The sequence below is a fragment of the Sitodiplosis mosellana genome, unplaced genomic scaffold, assembly GCF_009176505.1.
Source record: "Sitodiplosis mosellana isolate CC-2019 unplaced genomic scaffold, AAFC_SMos_1.0 Smas_scaffold_2, whole genome shotgun sequence".
NCBI classification, from domain to species: domain Eukaryota; kingdom Metazoa; phylum Arthropoda; class Insecta; order Diptera; family Cecidomyiidae; genus Sitodiplosis; species Sitodiplosis mosellana.
Window position 1 is genome coordinate 6851942 of NW_022595245.1, and position 18126 is coordinate 6870067.

Here is an 18126-nt window from a genome sequence, read left to right on the forward strand (position 1 = left end):
AAAAATTATTGACGAATTGAAATGAATATAAATTTGATCATTACTCACAAAAACGATAAAAAGTGCCAAGCAGCACAAATCGATGTATGTGTATGCCATCACGCCGAACAATTGGCTTTTCTGCAATCTCAGCAATGATTTTTGTATATTTTGTGTGACGAAGTAGCGGCGGAGTTTTGTTCATTGTTTACACTTGTTACATTTACCGTGATAAAACTCAGTGACTCCGCTCTGTTCATATTGCTACTCTCTTGATAAACAGAACACAAAATATAATAGAGAGTGTATTCATATTGTTCTCGCAGAAATGCATTGCTAATTAATATTTTTTATATGGAGCGCTCTGCTGAAAATATATTTTTCGAAAAACCGCTCCCTTCGGCGCCCTCGCGCGCCTTTTTCTAAAAAAAACTCCCAAAATAAAGCGCTCGAGCGCCTTCGGCGCTCTCACGCGCCCTTTTTTTCAAAGCAATTCCTAACATAAAGCGCTCGAGCGCTAGACAGAATACATTGTCTAGTGAACAAACTTTGCTCTTAGATCCAAATTCACTGTCTGCCGATGGAACGATTGCTTTGCAAAACGCAGCTTTATCAGATGATGGAAGTATACTTGCTTATGCACTCAGCGAATCTGGTTCGGACTGGGTGAAAATTAAATTCCGAAACGTTAAATCTGGTGAGGATTATCCCGACCTTTTGGAACATGTGAAATTCACATCGCTAGCATGGACACATGACAATAAGGGCTTGTTCTATAACGTGAGCTCTTGATAATTTTTTACATATTTGTAATAATAGCCTAATATCCTTCATTTGACTATCTAACACCACAAAATTTGCAATGGTTTTAGCGTTATGAACAAAACGGAGATGGATCGGAAACCGATTCAAACCAGAATCATAAGTTGTACTATCACCGCGTTGGTGAACCACAAGAAAAGGACGTTCTTGTCGTTGAATTCTTGGAGAATCCAAGATGGCTAATGTATGTGATTTCGAATACTCTAGTTATTGTCTATTTTTAATTAATTTTTCTTAACCAGAGGAGCAGATGTGAGCTCGTGTGGGACATATTTGATTGTCTTACTAGTATCCGGTGCGAACAATGTTTCTGTATATTTCGCTGACTTGTATAAAAATGGTCCAATTACAGGGAAAATGCCACTCACAGCAATTTTTATGGAACCCAACTGGTAAACAGAATTTTTTTAAACTCTTTTTTGAACAAAGAAATTCCACGGTGTTTCGTAGCTAACAGTCCATAGATATATATTTTTAGGACCAAATTTAAAATTTATGTGGATTAAGTCGGATGAGAAAACTAAAAGTTTCAATAGTAAAACGCTATTGGTCATTTTTTTTATTTCGTATTTTGATAATGTTCATTTATTCATTCATTCTTTTCTTGTTTTCAAAATGTTCAGTACATCACAAATACTGGTTCAAAAGCAGTGTTCCTTAGGACACGAAATGCACCCAATTATCGTCTTGTAGTGATTGACTTTGATAATCATGCAGAAGAGAATTGGAGAACACTTGTCGAAGTAAGTATCGTTTTGATAAGATTTAACCTTATATGAAGATTTTAATTAAAATATGTAATACACACATTGAAATGCATATGACTTTTTTACAGGAAGATCCAAAAGATGTGCTGCATTGGGCACAGGTCGTTGATAACGATAAAATTGTAATTTCTTATTTGCATGACATAGAGGTAACACAATAAATTTGTTGATGCTTATATTTTGAGTGAACTATTCAAAGTCTTCATTTTCAGAGCACGCTGCAAGTGCACTCCCTGGAGACCGGTGAATTGATTCGACACTTTCCGCTTGAGATTGGACAAATCGTGGCGTTCAGCGGAAGTAAGAAATATTTGGAAGTCTTCTTCCAATTCCAGTCATATCTAACACCAGGCATAATTTATCGCTACGATTTCTCAACACCTGATGTTGAGCCGACTTTTTCGCGCGAAGTTGAATTGAATTTGGAAGGATTCAATAAGAATGACTTCGTAATGGAGCAAGTATTCTACTCAAGCCGGGATGGAACGAATATTCCAATGTACATCGTACAGAAAAGGGCTAGTTCCAAGGAGTCAAAACCATGTTTACTCTACGGTTATGGCGGGTTCAATGCACCATTGCTGCCATAATTCAGTGTGCCTTTCCTATTTTTCATCCACGAATTTGATGGCATTTTGGCGATTCCGAACATTAGAGGCGGTGGTGAATATGGCAAAGAATGGTACGATGCAGGCCGATTACTCAACAAGCAAAATTCATTCGATGATTTCCAAGCGGCTGCCGAATATTTGGTCGAAAATAAATACACTGAACACAAAAAGATTGCGATTGCAATCAAAGGTGTTTCCAACGGAGGACTACTGGTTGGAGCTTGTATCAATCAACGACCAGATCTCTTCGGCGTCGCTGTAGCTCAAGTCGGTGTGATGGATATGCTTCGTTTCCACAAATTCACCATCGGTGAGAGAGTCATTCCAGAGTATGGTGACCCACGTGAAAAGATTCATTTTGAAAATCTCTACAAATATTCGCCGCTGCATAATGTACACGCACCAAACAGCACTCAAAATCAATATCCATCAACATTGATAACAACTGCTGACCATGATGATCGCGTCGGTCCATTGCATTCATTGAAATTTGCTGCCACTTTGCAATACGCCGTTAGAGACAACCAGTTACAGAAGAATCCAATTTTGTTGCGAGTTTACAATAAGACAGGTCATCATGAAGGCAAACCAACCGCGAAATTGATTCAAGAGGAAACTGATATCAATACGTTCTTATATCAAGCTCTTCAAATCGATATTGACACTTAAATTGGGCAATTTTTCATACATTTCTCGAAAATTGACACATTGATTTACTATTGAATGTTTTGACAAAAACACACAATGTCATTAAAATTTCCATTTGAAATTTAGCTTGAATAAAATTCGCACAATGAAGATAAGATTTATTTTTAAAACAATGTCATTGTTTGATTTAAATATAGTGATGAAATCATGCAGTTTGCGTTTGTTTACTACCGTATTCAATGACTCCCATTTTCAATGTGCTGTAGTTCAATCTGCGTCTGAGTATACAATAAAACTCCAAAGTAATCAATCAGAAGCATGTAAACGTATTGCATTCATTTTTTATAGATAAACAGACAAAAATCCCCAAGCCATAATAACAAATATATATATCAATACTGTGCCGGATAAATGCCTATATTTCGAATACATTTTCTCCATTGGAACTTGAATGCAATGCAAAACAATAAAATATGCAACGTATTTATGCCTTTTATAATCCATTTTTGATAGACGATTCAAGATAATGCCATGATATAAAAGTAAGAGCTCCACTTGAAATTTCAGTACGGTTTTACCTGGATTTCGAAAAAGACACCTTTGGCGAATATATAATTACAAAGAAATGAGGCCCACAGTAATGATAGCTTATTGTTTAGTCATAGTTTCGGCTGGTAATATTACCTTGTGCTTCTACAGTTTTTCTTCGATTGTGTTTTAGCAAGTTTTGTTTTATCAAAGATTTTGATAATTTGCTTTGAAATTTTATAGCAACGATTGAGTCATCTCAAGTTGTTCATGATATAACATATCCAAATGCCCGACGTGATGAGAGTGTGGTCGATGATTTCCATGGAACAAAAGTAGCTGATCCATATCGATGGCTCGAGGATCCTCATTCGGGGGAGACGAAGCAATTCATCGATGCTCAAAACAAATTATCGCTATCGTTCTTAGCGAAAAGCGATACGTGGAAAAAGATGAACGAAAAACTGACCAAAATGTGGAACTACCCAAAATTCGGCGTACCACAATGCAAGGGAAAGTACTACTTTTCTTTCAGGAATAGTGGTCTACAAAATCAAGAGTAAACGTCATTTCCATATGATTATCCCACGCATTGTGCTTGCTTCTGAATTATATTAATTTCGAAGGATTTCTTCTTCTTTTAGTGTTCTTTACAAACAGAAATCATTAACTGATGAACCAACTGTGTTCTTAGATCCAAATGCATTGTCTGTCGATGGAACGATTGCTTTGCAAAGCACATCTTTTTCATATGATGGAAGCATTTTATCATACACACTCAGCGAATCTGGTTCAGATTGGGTGAAAATCAAATTTCGTAACGTTGAATCCGGTAAAGATTATCCCGATCTCTTAAGACAAATTAAGTTTACATCGTTAGCATGGACGTATGACAACAAAGGATTGTTTTATAATGTGAGAGTTTGATCATTTTCTACTGCACCAATAATAATATTCATTTATTTGATTATCTTATGACAACAAATTCATGGTGATTTAGCGCTATGATCAGAACGGAGATGGTACTGAGATCGATTTAAATGTGAATCAAAAGTTGTACTATCATCGCGTTGGTGAACCACAAGAAAAAGACGTTCTTGTTGTTGAATTCTTGGAAAATCCATCGTGGTTGATGTATGTGAATTTCGACATTTTCTTTTCTCTTAATTTTATTTTAATTGTTTATTATTTAAAACTCATATTTGTCCATAATTAGAGAAGCAGTCGTAAGCTCGTGTGGAAAATATTTGATTGTATTATCCGGACCTACTACGGACAATGTTTTATATTTCGCTGATTTGAGTAAAAATGGTCCAATTATTGGAATAATTCCACTCACACCCATTGTTACTAAACCCGAGTCTACATATAAAGTAAATATAACAATGATGTTTGCTGTAAAAACAAAGAAACTTATATATCGAACCTTTTTGTACTATTGCATTTTGAGGGATAGTGATGTCTGATAGCAGCGTCTAATTCCACTTTAAAATCTTTTTTTTTTCAAAATTCTCAGTATGTCACGAATACTGAATCAAATGCAATGTTTCTCACGACACGAAATGCACCTAATTGTCGTCTTGTAGTGATTGACTTTGATAATTATGCAGAAGAGAATTGGAGAACGCTTTTCGAGGTATATTCTGATGAAATTTAACCTTAGACGATAATTTTGATTAAAATGTGTAATACACACATTGAAATGCATATGATTATTTTACAGGAAGACCTGAAAGATGTGCTGCATTGGGCACAGGTCGTTGATAACGATAAAATTATTATTTCTTATATACATGACGTAAAGGTATAACAAATGTTTCGAATGCTCAAATGATGATGAAGCTATTCAAAGTCTTGAAATTTTTTTAGAGTACATTGCAAGTTAACTCTCTGAAGAGCGGTGAACTAATTCGCAGGTTCATGTTTGAAAATGGTCAAGTTGTTGCGATCATTGGAAGTGAGAAATCCTCGGAAGTCTTCTTCCAATTCCAGTCATATCTAACACCGGGCATAATTTATCGCTACGACTTCTCAACACCTGATGTTGAGCCAACTGTGTTGCATGAAACTAAATTGAATTTAGAAGGATTCAATAAGAATGACTTCGTAATGGAGCAAGTATTCTACTCAAGCCGGGATGGAACGAATATTCCAATGTACATCGTACAGAAAAGGGCTAGTTCCAAGGTGCCACGTCCTTGTTTACTCTACGGTTATGGTGGGTTCAATGCACCATTGCTGCCACAATTCAGTCTGCCTTTCTTATTTTTCATCCACGAATTTGATGGCATTTTGGCAGTTGCGAACATTAGAGGCGGTGGTGAATACGGCGAAAAATGGTACGATGCAGGCCGATTACTAAACAAGCAAAATTCATTCGATGATTTCCAAGCGGCAGCCGAATATTTGGTCGAGAAGAAATACACTGAACACAAGAAGATTGCAATCAAAGGTGTATCCAACGGAGGACTACTGGTTGGAGCTTGTATCAATCAACGACCAGACCTCTTCGGTGCTGCTGTTGCCCAAGTCGGAGCGATGGATATGCTTCGATTTCACAAATTCACCATCGGTGAGAGAATCATTCCAGAGTATGGTGACCCACGTGAAAAGATTCATTTTGAAAATCTCTACAAATATTCGCCGCTGCATAATGTACACGCACCAAACAGCACTCAAAATCCATATCCATCAACATTGATAACAACTGCTGACCATGATGACCGTGTCAGTCCATTGCATTCATTGAAATTAACTGCAACTTTACAAAATGCTGTTGGAAATAACCAGTTTCAGAAGAATCCAATTTTGTTGAGAGTTTACAGTAAGGCAGGTCATCATGACGACAAACCAACCGCGAAATTGATTCAAGAGGAAACTGATATCAATACGTTCTTATTTCAAGCTCTTCAAATCGATATTGACGCTTAATTTAAGCCAATTTGTTTCAAACATTTCTCGTAAATTGACACAAAATTATGATTTACTTTCGGATATTTCGTCAAGATCCACATAGCCTAAGCATATCGGCCACACGCTTTACACGCTGTCTGACATGCTTCACTTGTATACGATATTGTGAAGACAGAGCCTACTCCAACCATTTTACATTAAAGTATACGAGCGAAGTATATCACACAACGTGTGAATCGTGTAGCGTATGTGCCTGGGTGTAACATTGCTTTAAAAAAATCTACCTTAAATGAACCTGATACAATAAAGATGAAGTGCTTCTTTTAAAAACAGTATCGACGTTTGTTTTCGATTTAGTGATAAGATTATTTACTTACAATTCGCCGACTGTACGGTCGCTATAAGATCTATTGGGCAGATCGGTAGGAGAGATTCGTTAGGACACGTGGTGCTTATCGGCGAAAATTAAATTTTTGAACATTTCTTATCAATTCGTTAAACCTAAAGCACCCGACGAAATTATTGTGCAAATTATTTTAAATAATTTCTCCTTATTTAATAACATATTGCATAGTCAGTGCACGTGCATTTTCGGACTCATTTATAAAAAATGCTAAAATACGACAATGCGCAACATGTACCTCTGGAGAGTAACATGAGAAGTATGCCAAAAATTTGGTACCTACATAACTATAAATTTCTCGTATACTTCCTTTCAATCGAAATCTGAACAGAATACAGCAAAAATCTTAAAAACCTTTAATACACCCATGACGATACATTCTTATCAGTAATTTTTCAAACGACATTTTTCTTAGATTAATAACACACAAGGACTAGGGGCATTTCTCACGAAAAGAATGGATGAATTCTTATAAATTTTGAAAAATTTCTTCCGTTCGGTCCGATTCGATCAATTTTTATCAATTCGTGAAAATAAATGTTCATTTACACTGAAATTGTGTTCTGGAAGTGGGTTTTGGTGGATTTCAATGATTGTTCAGAACTGCTCCCGGTTCTGGAAGTGGATCTTCAGGATGGGCCAGGGCATTGTCAAACCGGATCTGGTCCATCCTGATGGTCCACCAAAACCCACTTCCAGAATCGGGAGCAGTTCTGAACGATCCTTGAGATCCACTAAAACCTACTTCCAGAACACTTTTATTCAAGCATTATCATCATTTCAGTACATTTTCTTACAATTTCAATAAAAAAGAAGATATAATAGACATTTTTGAACATTTGCTCAAATTTTTTGTGTGAGAAATGCCCCTAGCACAAGGACGACTAATATAATATCGTGATATAAAAGTAGGAACTCTGATTGAAATCTCAGTTCAGTTTTAGCTTGATTTCGAACAAGACAGCTTTAACGAATATTCAATATATATAAAAAATGAGGCTTATCGTATTGATAGTTTTCTGGCTGGTATTTCATTGTGGTTTTTTATTCATTCTGGTTGGGTTTTTCAATGAGTATTGTTATATGTGTTAATAGTTAATAAATATAATTCATGTTATAAAATTTTGATCGATTGCGTTGGAATTTTACAGCAAAGATTGATACATCCCAAAATGTTCGTGGTATTACATACCCAAATGCCCAACGTGATGAGAGTGTGGTCGATGATTTGCACGGAACAAAAGTAGCCGATCCATATAGATGGCTTGAGGATCCTTATTCAGAAGAGACGAAGCAATTCATCGATGCTCAAAACGAATTATCACAATCGTTGGAGAGTAACGCAAATTGGAAAAAAATAAACGAAAAACTGACCAAAATGTGGAACTACCATAAATTCGGCGTTCCATTCCGGAAGGGGAAGTACTACTTTTCTTTCAAGAATTCTGGTCTACAAAATCAAAAGTAAATGTCATTTACATATGATTGTTCGGCGGCATTGCGCTTGCTTCTGAATTATATTCCTATTGAACAAAACAAATATTCATTTTGTCTTCTTTTAGTGTTCTTTACAGACAGAAATCATTGACTGATGAGCTAACTGAGCTCTTGGATCCGAATTCGTTGTCTGCCGATGGAACGACTGCTTTGCAAAGCACATCTTATTCACATGATGGAAGTATTCTTGCATACTCTCTTAGCGATTCCGGCTCTGATTGGGCAAGAATCAAATTTCGAAACATCGAATCGGGTAAGGATTATCCCGATCTTTTGGAGCGCGTGAAATTCTCATCGTTAGCATGGACACACGACAATAAAGGATTGTTCTACAATGTTAGTTTTTAAATTTTTCTGAAGAATAGATTTTTCAATTTTCAATTTTTTTTAACAATTTGATGCGACATTTCCAGCGCTTTGATAAAAAAGGAAATGGATCTGAAAATGATTCGAACCAGAATCAAAAGTTATACTATCACCAACTTGGCGACTCACAAGAAAAAGACGTACTTGTTGCTGAATTCTTGGAGAACCCAAGATGGATAATGTATGTGATTTTAAATACTCTAGTTTTTCTCTATTTTTAACTCATTTTTCTGATTCAGAGGTGCGGAGGTGAGCTCGTGTGGAACATATTTGATTTTATCACCCGGATCTGGTGCAAACAATGCTTTATATTTCGCTGATTTGAGTAAAAATGGTCCGATCACTGGGAAAATTCCACTCACAACAATTGTTACGGAACCCAACGCTGCATATGAAGTAAACGGAACGATTTTTCTGCTCATTTTAACAATGAAATTCCATAATTTTTCGTATTTTCAATCACAGCTTTTATGGGATAGTGCACGCATTAAGAAGCATCTTTCATCCAAATTTGTTTAGCGCCTTCACTAACTAAAAGCATATAAAATTGATGGTCATTCTTGAATCTTTGTAATTTTAATTTTAATCAATTTCTAATTCAATCTTGCTTCCAAAATCTTCAGTATGTCGCGAATACTGGATCGAAAGCTGTATTTCAAACGACATGGAATGCACCCACTTATCGCCTTGTTGTGATTGACTTTGATAATTATGCAGAAGAGAATTGGAGTACACTTATCGAGGTATGCTCTTAATTGGATTTACGCCCAAGCACGTCCAAGGAACAGTTCAAATCTAATTCTGAAATATTTTTTGTTGAAACTGTTAATTTTATAGGAAAATCCGACAGATGTACTACGATGGGCTCACGTGGTTGATAAAGATAAACTTGTTGTTTCATATATGCATGATGTGAAGGTACGGTTATTTTCAAATTAGTTTTTTCTCGACTGTTCAGAATGTTCTTGCATTTTTCAGAGTACATTGCAAGTGCACTCTCTGGAGACTGGTAAATTGATTCGACACTTTCCGCTTGAAATTGGTACAATCATGGGATTCAGTGGAAACGAAAAATCTTCGGAAGTCTTCTACCAACTTCAGTCATTTCTCTCACCTGGAACAATTTATCGCTACGATTTCTCCGAGCCTAACGCTGAACCGACTGTGTTGTATGAAACTAAATTGAATTTGGAAGGATTCGATAAGAATGATTTTAAAATGGAACAAGTATTCTATTCAAGTCGTGACGGTACAAAAATTCCCATGTACATTGTGCAGAGAAAGGATAGTTCAAAGGAGCCTCGTCCATGTTTACTCTACGGTTATGGAGGATTCAACGTTTCACTTCTGCCATCATTCAGTGTGTCATATCTATTTTTCATGTATGTTCTCAACGGGATTCTGGCGATTCCGAACCTAAGAGGCGATGGTGAATATGGCAAAAAATGGCACGATGGAGGTCGTTTGCTCAACAAACAGAACGTGTTTGACGATTTTCAAGCGGCAGCCGAATATTTAGTTCAACAGAAATATACAACAAAAAATAAGATCGCTATCAGAGGAGGTTCAAATGGTGGATTGCTCGTTGGAGCTTGTATCAATCAACGACCAGATCTCTTTGGTGCCGCAGTGCCCCAAGTTGGTGTCATGGATATGCTTCGATTCCACAAATTCACCATCGGTCATGCGTGGATTCCAGAATATGGCAATCCAGATGAAAAGATTGACTTTGAAAATATTTTTAAATACTCGCCGCTACATAATGTACATGCACCAAACAGTACTGAGAATCAATATCCACCAACATTGATTACAACTGCTGACCATGATGATCGTGTCAGCCCATTGCATTCATTGAAATTTGCTGCAGCCCTACAATACGCCGTTAAAGACAACCAGTTCCAGAAGAACCCAATTTCGTTGAGAGTTTACAGTAAGGCAGGCCATGGCGCAGGCAAACCAACTGCTAAAAAAATTGAAGAGGAATGTGATGTCTATACATTCTTATGTCAGGCCCTGCAAATCGATACGTCATCATTATAATTTATTCATTTTTTTGCAAGAGTTAATACAACATTATAACTTTGTGCTTTTTTCTAATAATAAAAATGTTACGTTTTTTAAATACCATTTGTTTGCAATTGCTTGTTGATATCTATTTAATATATGCTGTTGAATTACAACCAGTTTATTCTGTGCACTGCTCATGGGGCGCAGAAATAGATGGTGTACTAGAAGGTCATCTGAATCAATGCAACATTGGCATTACACATAGTGGCTATATTCTTTACTCAATTGTTTGCTTTTAAACTTACTCCTGTTTATTGGTATTCCAAACTAACAAAATACATACTCTTGTTTAACGCAAATTAAGGTTTATGAAACATACTCGCCTTTATCATAGCCACAAACAGTCAAAAAACATACTCTACTTTAACTATTTTTAAGCCGAAAGAAACTTACTCTTCTCTTTCGTAACAAAGTCAATGAAACATACACTACTATCAACCTCACCCATAGATTTCATCCTTCCAAATTCTATTTGTATATTATTCAAAACGCTGTATCACATTTACGAAACAAATTTTTCCTTTTTTCGCTCATCATAGTTCTTCATTTGTTTTTTTTTTTGCTGCCTTAAGAGCTCAACCATGAAAACCGTTTATGTCCATTCCAAGTGTCCAGCTTCAATTGTTGCTTTTGAATCCAGCTTCAATTGTTCAAACCTGCATATTTACAAAAACTGACACAACATGAACCTTTAGGCAAATTTATGACAAAATATATCAACATGTGAGCTAAATCGTAAATGATTTCCACTCAAAAAATGACATCTTGTAGGTGAAAATGAAAACATTTTTGTCATTGTTTTGACTAAATGTTGATAAATTCAATACTTTAAAACTTAAGTCGACCTTAAAATTAAAACCGGAAAAGCGCTTGGAATGGACATTAGAAGACTTAAAGTCTTGAACTCCGATTCAAATTAGATGCTTGAATTGGTCGTTATGATACGGTTCTTGAGCCAGCGAAAAAACCATCTGCAGAACTGTGAATATTTTATGGATCTGGGTACTTTTCTTCCAGCAAATGAAACAGAGGCTATAAGGCTCATTGGAGAGGGAACAGATGCAAATTATTTCGACGCATTTTGGGAATAATATCTAATGCACTGGGCGGCTGTACGAGGTAAATAAATTCATTTGACATTTTTTTTTTCGAACACTGGAGTTTTCATGAAGAAAATATGTTTTAGGCTATGAAAAAGTGATTAAACTTCTTCTCAAAAAAGGTTACAAAAACCAACTCAAATCAGAGCTTGGGCGAAGAACCCCACTGATTGACGCTATCAAGTGGGGGGGGAGGTAATTTCGAAAATAACTATTTCAAGGAACCAACAAATTTAAATCAAATTAAAATTCAAATATATTGTATTTTTCAGTTCGAGATGATATTATAGAACTGCTCATAAAAAGTGGAAGTGATGTTAATGCAGTAGAAATGAAACCTGTAGCAGATCCGCTTCGAGCGGCCGTGATCGAAAGTAAGCGCATTAATTTAAATCAACCATTGAATGAAATCAAATAGTTTTGTTTCAGATAACGCAAGACTGGTCAATTACTCCTAAAAAATGGTGCAAACATCCAATCCTCGAATTATTTTGATTCCACAGTGGCAGACTTGACTAGACAATATGGTAAGATTTTTGTTAAATCCAAGATTTTATTCAAAAATAAAGAAATGGATTTGTTTCAAGGTCGCGACTCCATCGTGAATTTGATTGATGCTTGGGAGCTATTTTGTGAACAGTGCTCACATGGTACCAATTCAGGTCAGTATTGAAAGGTAATCAAATTGAACAGTACTAAAATATTCTAACAATATGTACTTAATTTCATTTGCAGAGTTACCGGAAACACAAACGAATTGATGACAACAATGTTGCTTAGGTGTTGTATACCAGCATCAATAGCATACTTTCAAATTGTTTCCATAGATAATTTAGTTTTTCACAATTAACCACAGTTTTTCAGTTTGTTATTATTTTTCCTGAAAGTTTACACCGTATTTAAAAATTAAGGTCTCTCCCTAGCGCATACAGTCGAAGTACATTCATCGAGGTATGATTTTGATAAGTTCGCTTCAATCGTTTTATTAACATATTAGTTTACAACGGTTTCATCGATAAATTAGGGAAACATGAGAGATTAAATAGCTGTTGCGCAATGAATTTGTGTAACCAAAGAAAATTCCTTCGTCCAATTGAAAACAAATATACGTTTGTTAATTGTGTTCTCTTGTTTTTCCGTTCAATAAATGTCGTCCACGTATTTTATTTATTGTATTCAATGAAAATAAAGCAAATAAAATCCATATTCATAGTAGCACAAATGAAATTCGCATAATTTCCCCATAAGAACTTCAACTTGATGGTTTGTTTACGTTTTCAAATCCAGTGCCACATATATGACACTTCAACATTGGAGAAGTGAGGTTATGTGAATTCAGCAACAATTGACGTATACTCATTCGGAATGTGTCAGAATGTTGTACACAACTGATGGATATTCTTATTGGATACACTACTATATGATAAAATGTGTATGAATGTTTTTTTTTCTTTCAAGAAACATTTTCTTCGTATCTTCATGCAACACAAAATGAAAAGGTAATATTTCCAATTATTTTTCTTTGATACACCATAAAAATGCTCAAGAGAAAGGTATGCATTGCAGTGACAAACATCTAACGAAAATTGCACCATTTCGAATGTTTTGACTGAAACTTTTGACAGCAATAGCTCAGACAACAGACGGACATAACCTCGAAAAAGTGTGAGAGAGCACGCTGCGTTATTAGTTGTCGTGGCTTATTTTGTCTAGGCTGACACTTTTTACGGCATTTTAATAGCAGTGGTTTTAAAAACCCGGAATTCCTGTGTTATTTATTCAATTAAAATCGCGTCAAACGCATAGATAACTGGTAGTGTAATCATCTGAGAAGAAAAAAATGGTAACATATTTATAGTTTGTGGTATTTTCGAGTGTTTCATCAATTGTTGTGTATTTGACAGGCTGCTGTTGAGCGAAAGGGGACTTTTAAAGTTGAATTCCTGCAAAAAATTGAGCGTGACGTTCAAGCAAAATGGGAAAAAGAACGTGTTTATGAGTTCGATGCACCGGCCGAACCACGTAAAAGCAATGACGAAAAGTTTTTCGCTACATTTCCATATCCGTATATGAATGGTCGCTTGCATTTAGGTCACACCTTCTCATTTTCAAAGGCTGAAGTGGGTCAATGGATGCATAATGGATTATTTTGATTGTGATTAATGTTTGTTTTGTGTTTTTCTCCATAGTTTGGCATTCGGTATCAACGTTTGAAGGGTAAGAAATGCTTGATCCCATTCGGATTCCACTGCACCGGTATGCCGATTAAAGCGTGCGCCGATAAATTGCAACGTGAATTAGAAACATTTGGCTATCCGCCAAACTTTCCCACCGAAGATGAACCGATAGTAGTTGAGGAAGAAAAGGATATTATTCCAGTAGACAAAAGCAAAGGCAAAAAGGTTAGTTGAAACATTTTCCAATCATACGGGCTATTAATGCTAATTCTAAATTATTTTTTTTCTTGTGCAGAGCAAAGCCGTTGCAAAAAGCGGCTCAGCAAAATATCAATGGCAAATTATGCAAAGTTTAGGATTGACCGATGAAGAAATCAAGAAATTTGCCGATCCACTCTATTGGTTAGAATATTTCCCACCATTGGCCATTCAAGACTTGAAGCAGTTTGGTGTTCATGTAAGATGATGCAATACTTATCTCAATTACACGGTGATGCATCGGCCACTGCCGGTTGCATCTTTCACTTTCACTCGTTTGTTGGAACTTCAGTTTTTATTCTCAAACTAATTTTCGGTTCAATTTTCAAACAGTAAAGTCATTATTTTAAGTCAATGAAGCATTTTTTTTGATAATTTTTTTTTTATTCTTGTGTTGTTTGCAAACAGGTCGATTGGCGCCGTACATTCATTACGACGGATGCAAATCCATACTATGACTCCTTTATTCGATGGCAATTCAATCATTTAAAAGCAAGAAATAAGATTGCGTACGGTAAGCGGTACACAATTTACTCACCAAAAGACGGTCAACCATGTATGGATCACGATCGTTCAACGGGCGAAGGTGTCGGCCCACAAGAATACACTTTGATCAAGATGAAAGTCGTCGCAAATGTGCCGAAGAAGTTCCAGTGAGTAATAAATGGCTATTTTGAAAGAAATTGTTTTTAAAATTCAAGTTTTTGAAGAAAAAAAAAGTCTAATTTCCTCTTGTTCCGATTCTCAGATCAATTAAAAATCCAATTTACTTGGTCGCCGCTACTTTGAGACCTGAAACAATGTACGGTCAAACGAATTGTTGGCTGCATCCCGACATCAAGTACATTGCATTCGAAGTGACAAAACACAATGAGGTGTGGGTATGCACACGGCGTGCTGCACGAAATATGGCATATCAAGGTTTCACCGGGGCTGATGGTAAAATCAATGAATTCGCCGAGGTGACGGGATCGGATTTGTTCGGGGTTGGTTTGAGTTCACCATTGACATCGCATAAAGTGATCTATGCACTACCAATGTTGAGTGTGAAAGAAGACAAGGGAACGGGTGTTGTTACATCAGTACCATCTGATTCACCGGACGATTATGCTGCTTTGGTTGACTTACAGAAGAAGGCTGCATTCCGTGAAAAGTATGGCATCAACGATGAAATGGTTCTCCCATTCGAACCAATTCCAATCATTGAAGTGCCAACACTTGGCAAATTGAGTGCAGTTACCGCATACAGCCAATTCAAAATCCAAAGTCAGAATGATCGCGATAAATTGCAGTCAGCCAAAGAATTAGTTTACTTGAAAGGTTTCTATGACGGTGTTCTGTTGGTCGGTGAATTTGCCGGCAAGAAGGTGCAAGACGTGAAAAAGGACTTGAAAACCTATTTGGTTGATCGCAAAGAGGCTGATGTCTACTACGAGCCCGAGAAAACGATTATGTCGCGTTCCGGTGATATGTGTGTCGTTGCCCTTTGCAATCAATGGTATTTGACTTATGGTGAAGAAAAATGGCAAGCACAAACATCAGGTGCTTTGAAGAAAATGGAATTGTATCACGATGAAGTACGGAAGAATTTCGAGGTTTGTCTCGACTGGCTGCACGAATACGCATGCTCACGTACCTATGGCTTGGGTACAAAATTACCGTGGGATCAACAATGGTTGATTGAATCACTGTCCGATTCTACCATTTACATGGCATTCTATACGGTTTCCCATCTGTTGCTCGGCGGTAGTTTCAAGGGCGAAAAACCAAGTCCATTAGGCATCAAAGCCGAACAAATGACAGCCGATGTTTGGGATTACATTTTCTTCAATGATGCTACACTACCAGCAAAAACTGCGATCAAGCGTGAACACTTAGATTTGATGCGACGAGAGTTTAGATATTGGTACCCAGTTGATTTGCGAGTTTCTGGAAAGGATTTGATTCAAAATCACTTGACATTCTACTTGTACAATCACACGGCCATTTGGCCGACGGAGCCAGATCTGTGGCCACGCGGTATTCGCTGTAACGGCCATTTGATGCTGAACTCAGCCAAAATGTCGAAGTCAGACGGAAACTTCCTCACTCTGTCAGAAGCCATCGAGAAATTCAGTGCGGATGGAACACGTTTGTGTTTGGCCGATGCTGGTGACAGTATCGAAGATGCCAATTTCGTTGAATCCAATGCCGATGCTGGCATTTTGCGTTTGTACACATTCATTGAATGGGTTCAAGAAATGATCGAATCGAAATTGTTGTTGCGCAATGGACCAAAGGACACATTTAACGACAAGGTCTTCATTAGCGAATTGAATTTGAAAACGAAGGAAACGGCGGAATATTACGAAAAGTTGTTGTTCAAAGATGGTTTGAGGTGAGAAGCTTGATTTTTTGAGTTTTTTTGAAGTGAATACTAGAAAAAAATGATTTTTATCTTCAGAACCTGTTTCTACGAATTGCAAGCGGCTCGTGACAAATACCGTGAACTTTGCGGTGCATCCGGTATGCATGTTGATCTCGTATTCGAGTACATTCAACGCCAAGCGCTGTTGCTATCGCCGATTTGTCCTCATGTCGCCGAACATATCTGGACTTTGTTGAACAACAAAGGCAGCGTTCTGAATGCCAAATGGCCAGTGGTTGGTAAAATCAACGAAATAGATATCAAGTGAGATATTTTTCAGTATTTTTTGCTTTTTCTGTTTTTAAACTTATAATTCAACAGCAACGAAAGCGACTTTTATCTCACAGCTTTGCTCAAACGGCATTTAAAAATGAATCATTTTTCTTGCAGACGTTCTGAATATTTGATGGCGGCTGCTCACTGGTTCCGTATCACGCAAAAGCATGCTTCACAAGTCAAGATCAAGGGTGGCAAAGAGCTGAAAGGCAACGCACCGAAACCAACGAATGGATCGATCTGGGTGGCCAAGACATTCCCACCATGGCAATCGTGCATTTTGAATACATTGAAAGAACTGTTTGAGAAGCACAATGGCTTGCCGGACAACAAACTCATCTCTGTTGAACTGGGCAAGAAGGATATTCTCAAGAAATACATGAAAAAAGTGATGCCATTCGTACAGACCATTCGTCGACGTGTCGAAGCCGGAGAAGGCAAAAAGGCACTCGCAACAACACTTACCTTCAATGAACTTGAAGTTTTGCAAAGTAACTTTGAATACTTGAAACTTACCTTGGATGTAAGAGCATCGATCAGTTATTTCTTTCATATCTTAATTCTTATGATCATTTGTGTGCTTAAATGAGTCGTCATTACATTATATTGTTTTGCAAATTTCAGCTCGAAACATTAGAAATCCATAGTACCGATGAGAAGAGTGCACCGGAAAAGGTGCGAGAAGAAACTTGCCCTGGAAATCCACACATCGTATTCAGCGCAAAACCAGCGGTGCAAGTTGTTTTGGAGAATCCAGTCCCACGGACCGGATTATTCACTATCACAAGCAACATTTCGAATGGAGACACCGCCCAATCATTTATCAACAAAATCACAAAAATTGTGGGGCTCAAAGGTGAGTGGAAATTGCTGTGCCGATGAAGCAAAATGGTTTAATAATGATCTTCTTTCTCTCCAGACGTAGACGCTCTCCGAATCTGGCGTTTTGAAGACCCTGTGCTTGGGCCACGAAAGTTGCCAGCATTCAATGAACCACTTAAAGGAAAAGTACTCTTGGAAAATGGTGTATTTTCGATTGATGTCGAAAAGAATGAAGTCTATTTACAAACGGAATCAACAAAACTAAATGTTGGCACATCATTTATCTACGTTGTTGAATAAACCCATAAATCCAAACTCAATTCAAACTCATTGTTACATAAAAAGAAAGTATCTCCACGATAGTTTTGCAATAAATTTTCTTGAAAATTCATCAATTTTGAGATTTTGTTTTCATATTTGAATCATACTGTTTGATGCTCATTGTTCAAAATTACGGTCTTTCCCGGTTAATGGTAAGGTAA

At 36.9% G+C, this 18126-nt stretch overlaps 3 protein-coding genes and 1 pseudogene across 4 annotated transcripts; all 4 read left to right on the forward strand.

Moving 5' to 3' along the window:
- The first annotated feature begins 134 nt into the window (after positions 1–134).
- LOC129564962 (prolyl endopeptidase-like) lies at positions 135–3014 on the forward strand (annotated as a pseudogene).
- A 384-nt stretch (positions 3015–3398) lies between these two features.
- On the forward strand, positions 3399–6600 carry LOC129564885 (prolyl endopeptidase-like). The gene is made up of 8 exons (XM_055439126.1): positions 3399–3501; positions 3599–3914; positions 4000–4270; positions 4356–4489; positions 4572–4728; positions 4872–4991; positions 5079–5159; positions 5225–6600. Exons 1-8 carry the CDS (start codon positions 3453–3455, stop codon positions 6284–6286), a joined length of 2190 nt encoding a protein of 729 aa, XP_055295101.1. The 5' UTR covers positions 3399–3452; the 3' UTR covers positions 6287–6600.
- Positions 6601–6903: 303 nt separating this feature from the next.
- On the forward strand, positions 6904–10586 carry LOC129564963 (prolyl endopeptidase-like). Its single transcript, XM_055439216.1, has 9 exons — positions 6904–6918; positions 7616–7697; positions 7823–8135; positions 8234–8504; positions 8582–8715; positions 8774–8930; positions 9158–9277; positions 9372–9452; positions 9513–10586. Exons 1-9 carry the CDS (start codon positions 6904–6906, stop codon positions 10575–10577), a joined length of 2238 nt encoding a protein of 745 aa, XP_055295191.1. The 3' UTR covers positions 10578–10586.
- Positions 10587–13071: 2485 nt separating this feature from the next.
- Positions 13072–18039, forward strand: LOC129564888 (leucine--tRNA ligase, cytoplasmic). 2 transcript variants are annotated; one of them, XM_055439129.1, is made up of 11 exons: positions 13072–13203; positions 13271–13547; positions 13609–13824; positions 13894–14106; positions 14177–14338; positions 14548–14792; positions 14888–16516; positions 16583–16810; positions 16937–17345; positions 17447–17678; positions 17742–18039. In XM_055439129.1, exons 2-11 carry the CDS (start codon positions 13545–13547, stop codon positions 17942–17944), a joined length of 3540 nt encoding a protein of 1179 aa, XP_055295104.1. In that variant the 5' UTR covers positions 13072–13203; positions 13271–13544; the 3' UTR covers positions 17945–18039. The 2 variants fall into 2 exon arrangements, with proteins under 2 accessions (XP_055295104.1, XP_055295105.1); XM_055439130.1 differs by having other exon boundaries at positions 13330–13547.
- The last annotated feature ends 87 nt before the right edge of the window (positions 18040–18126 follow it).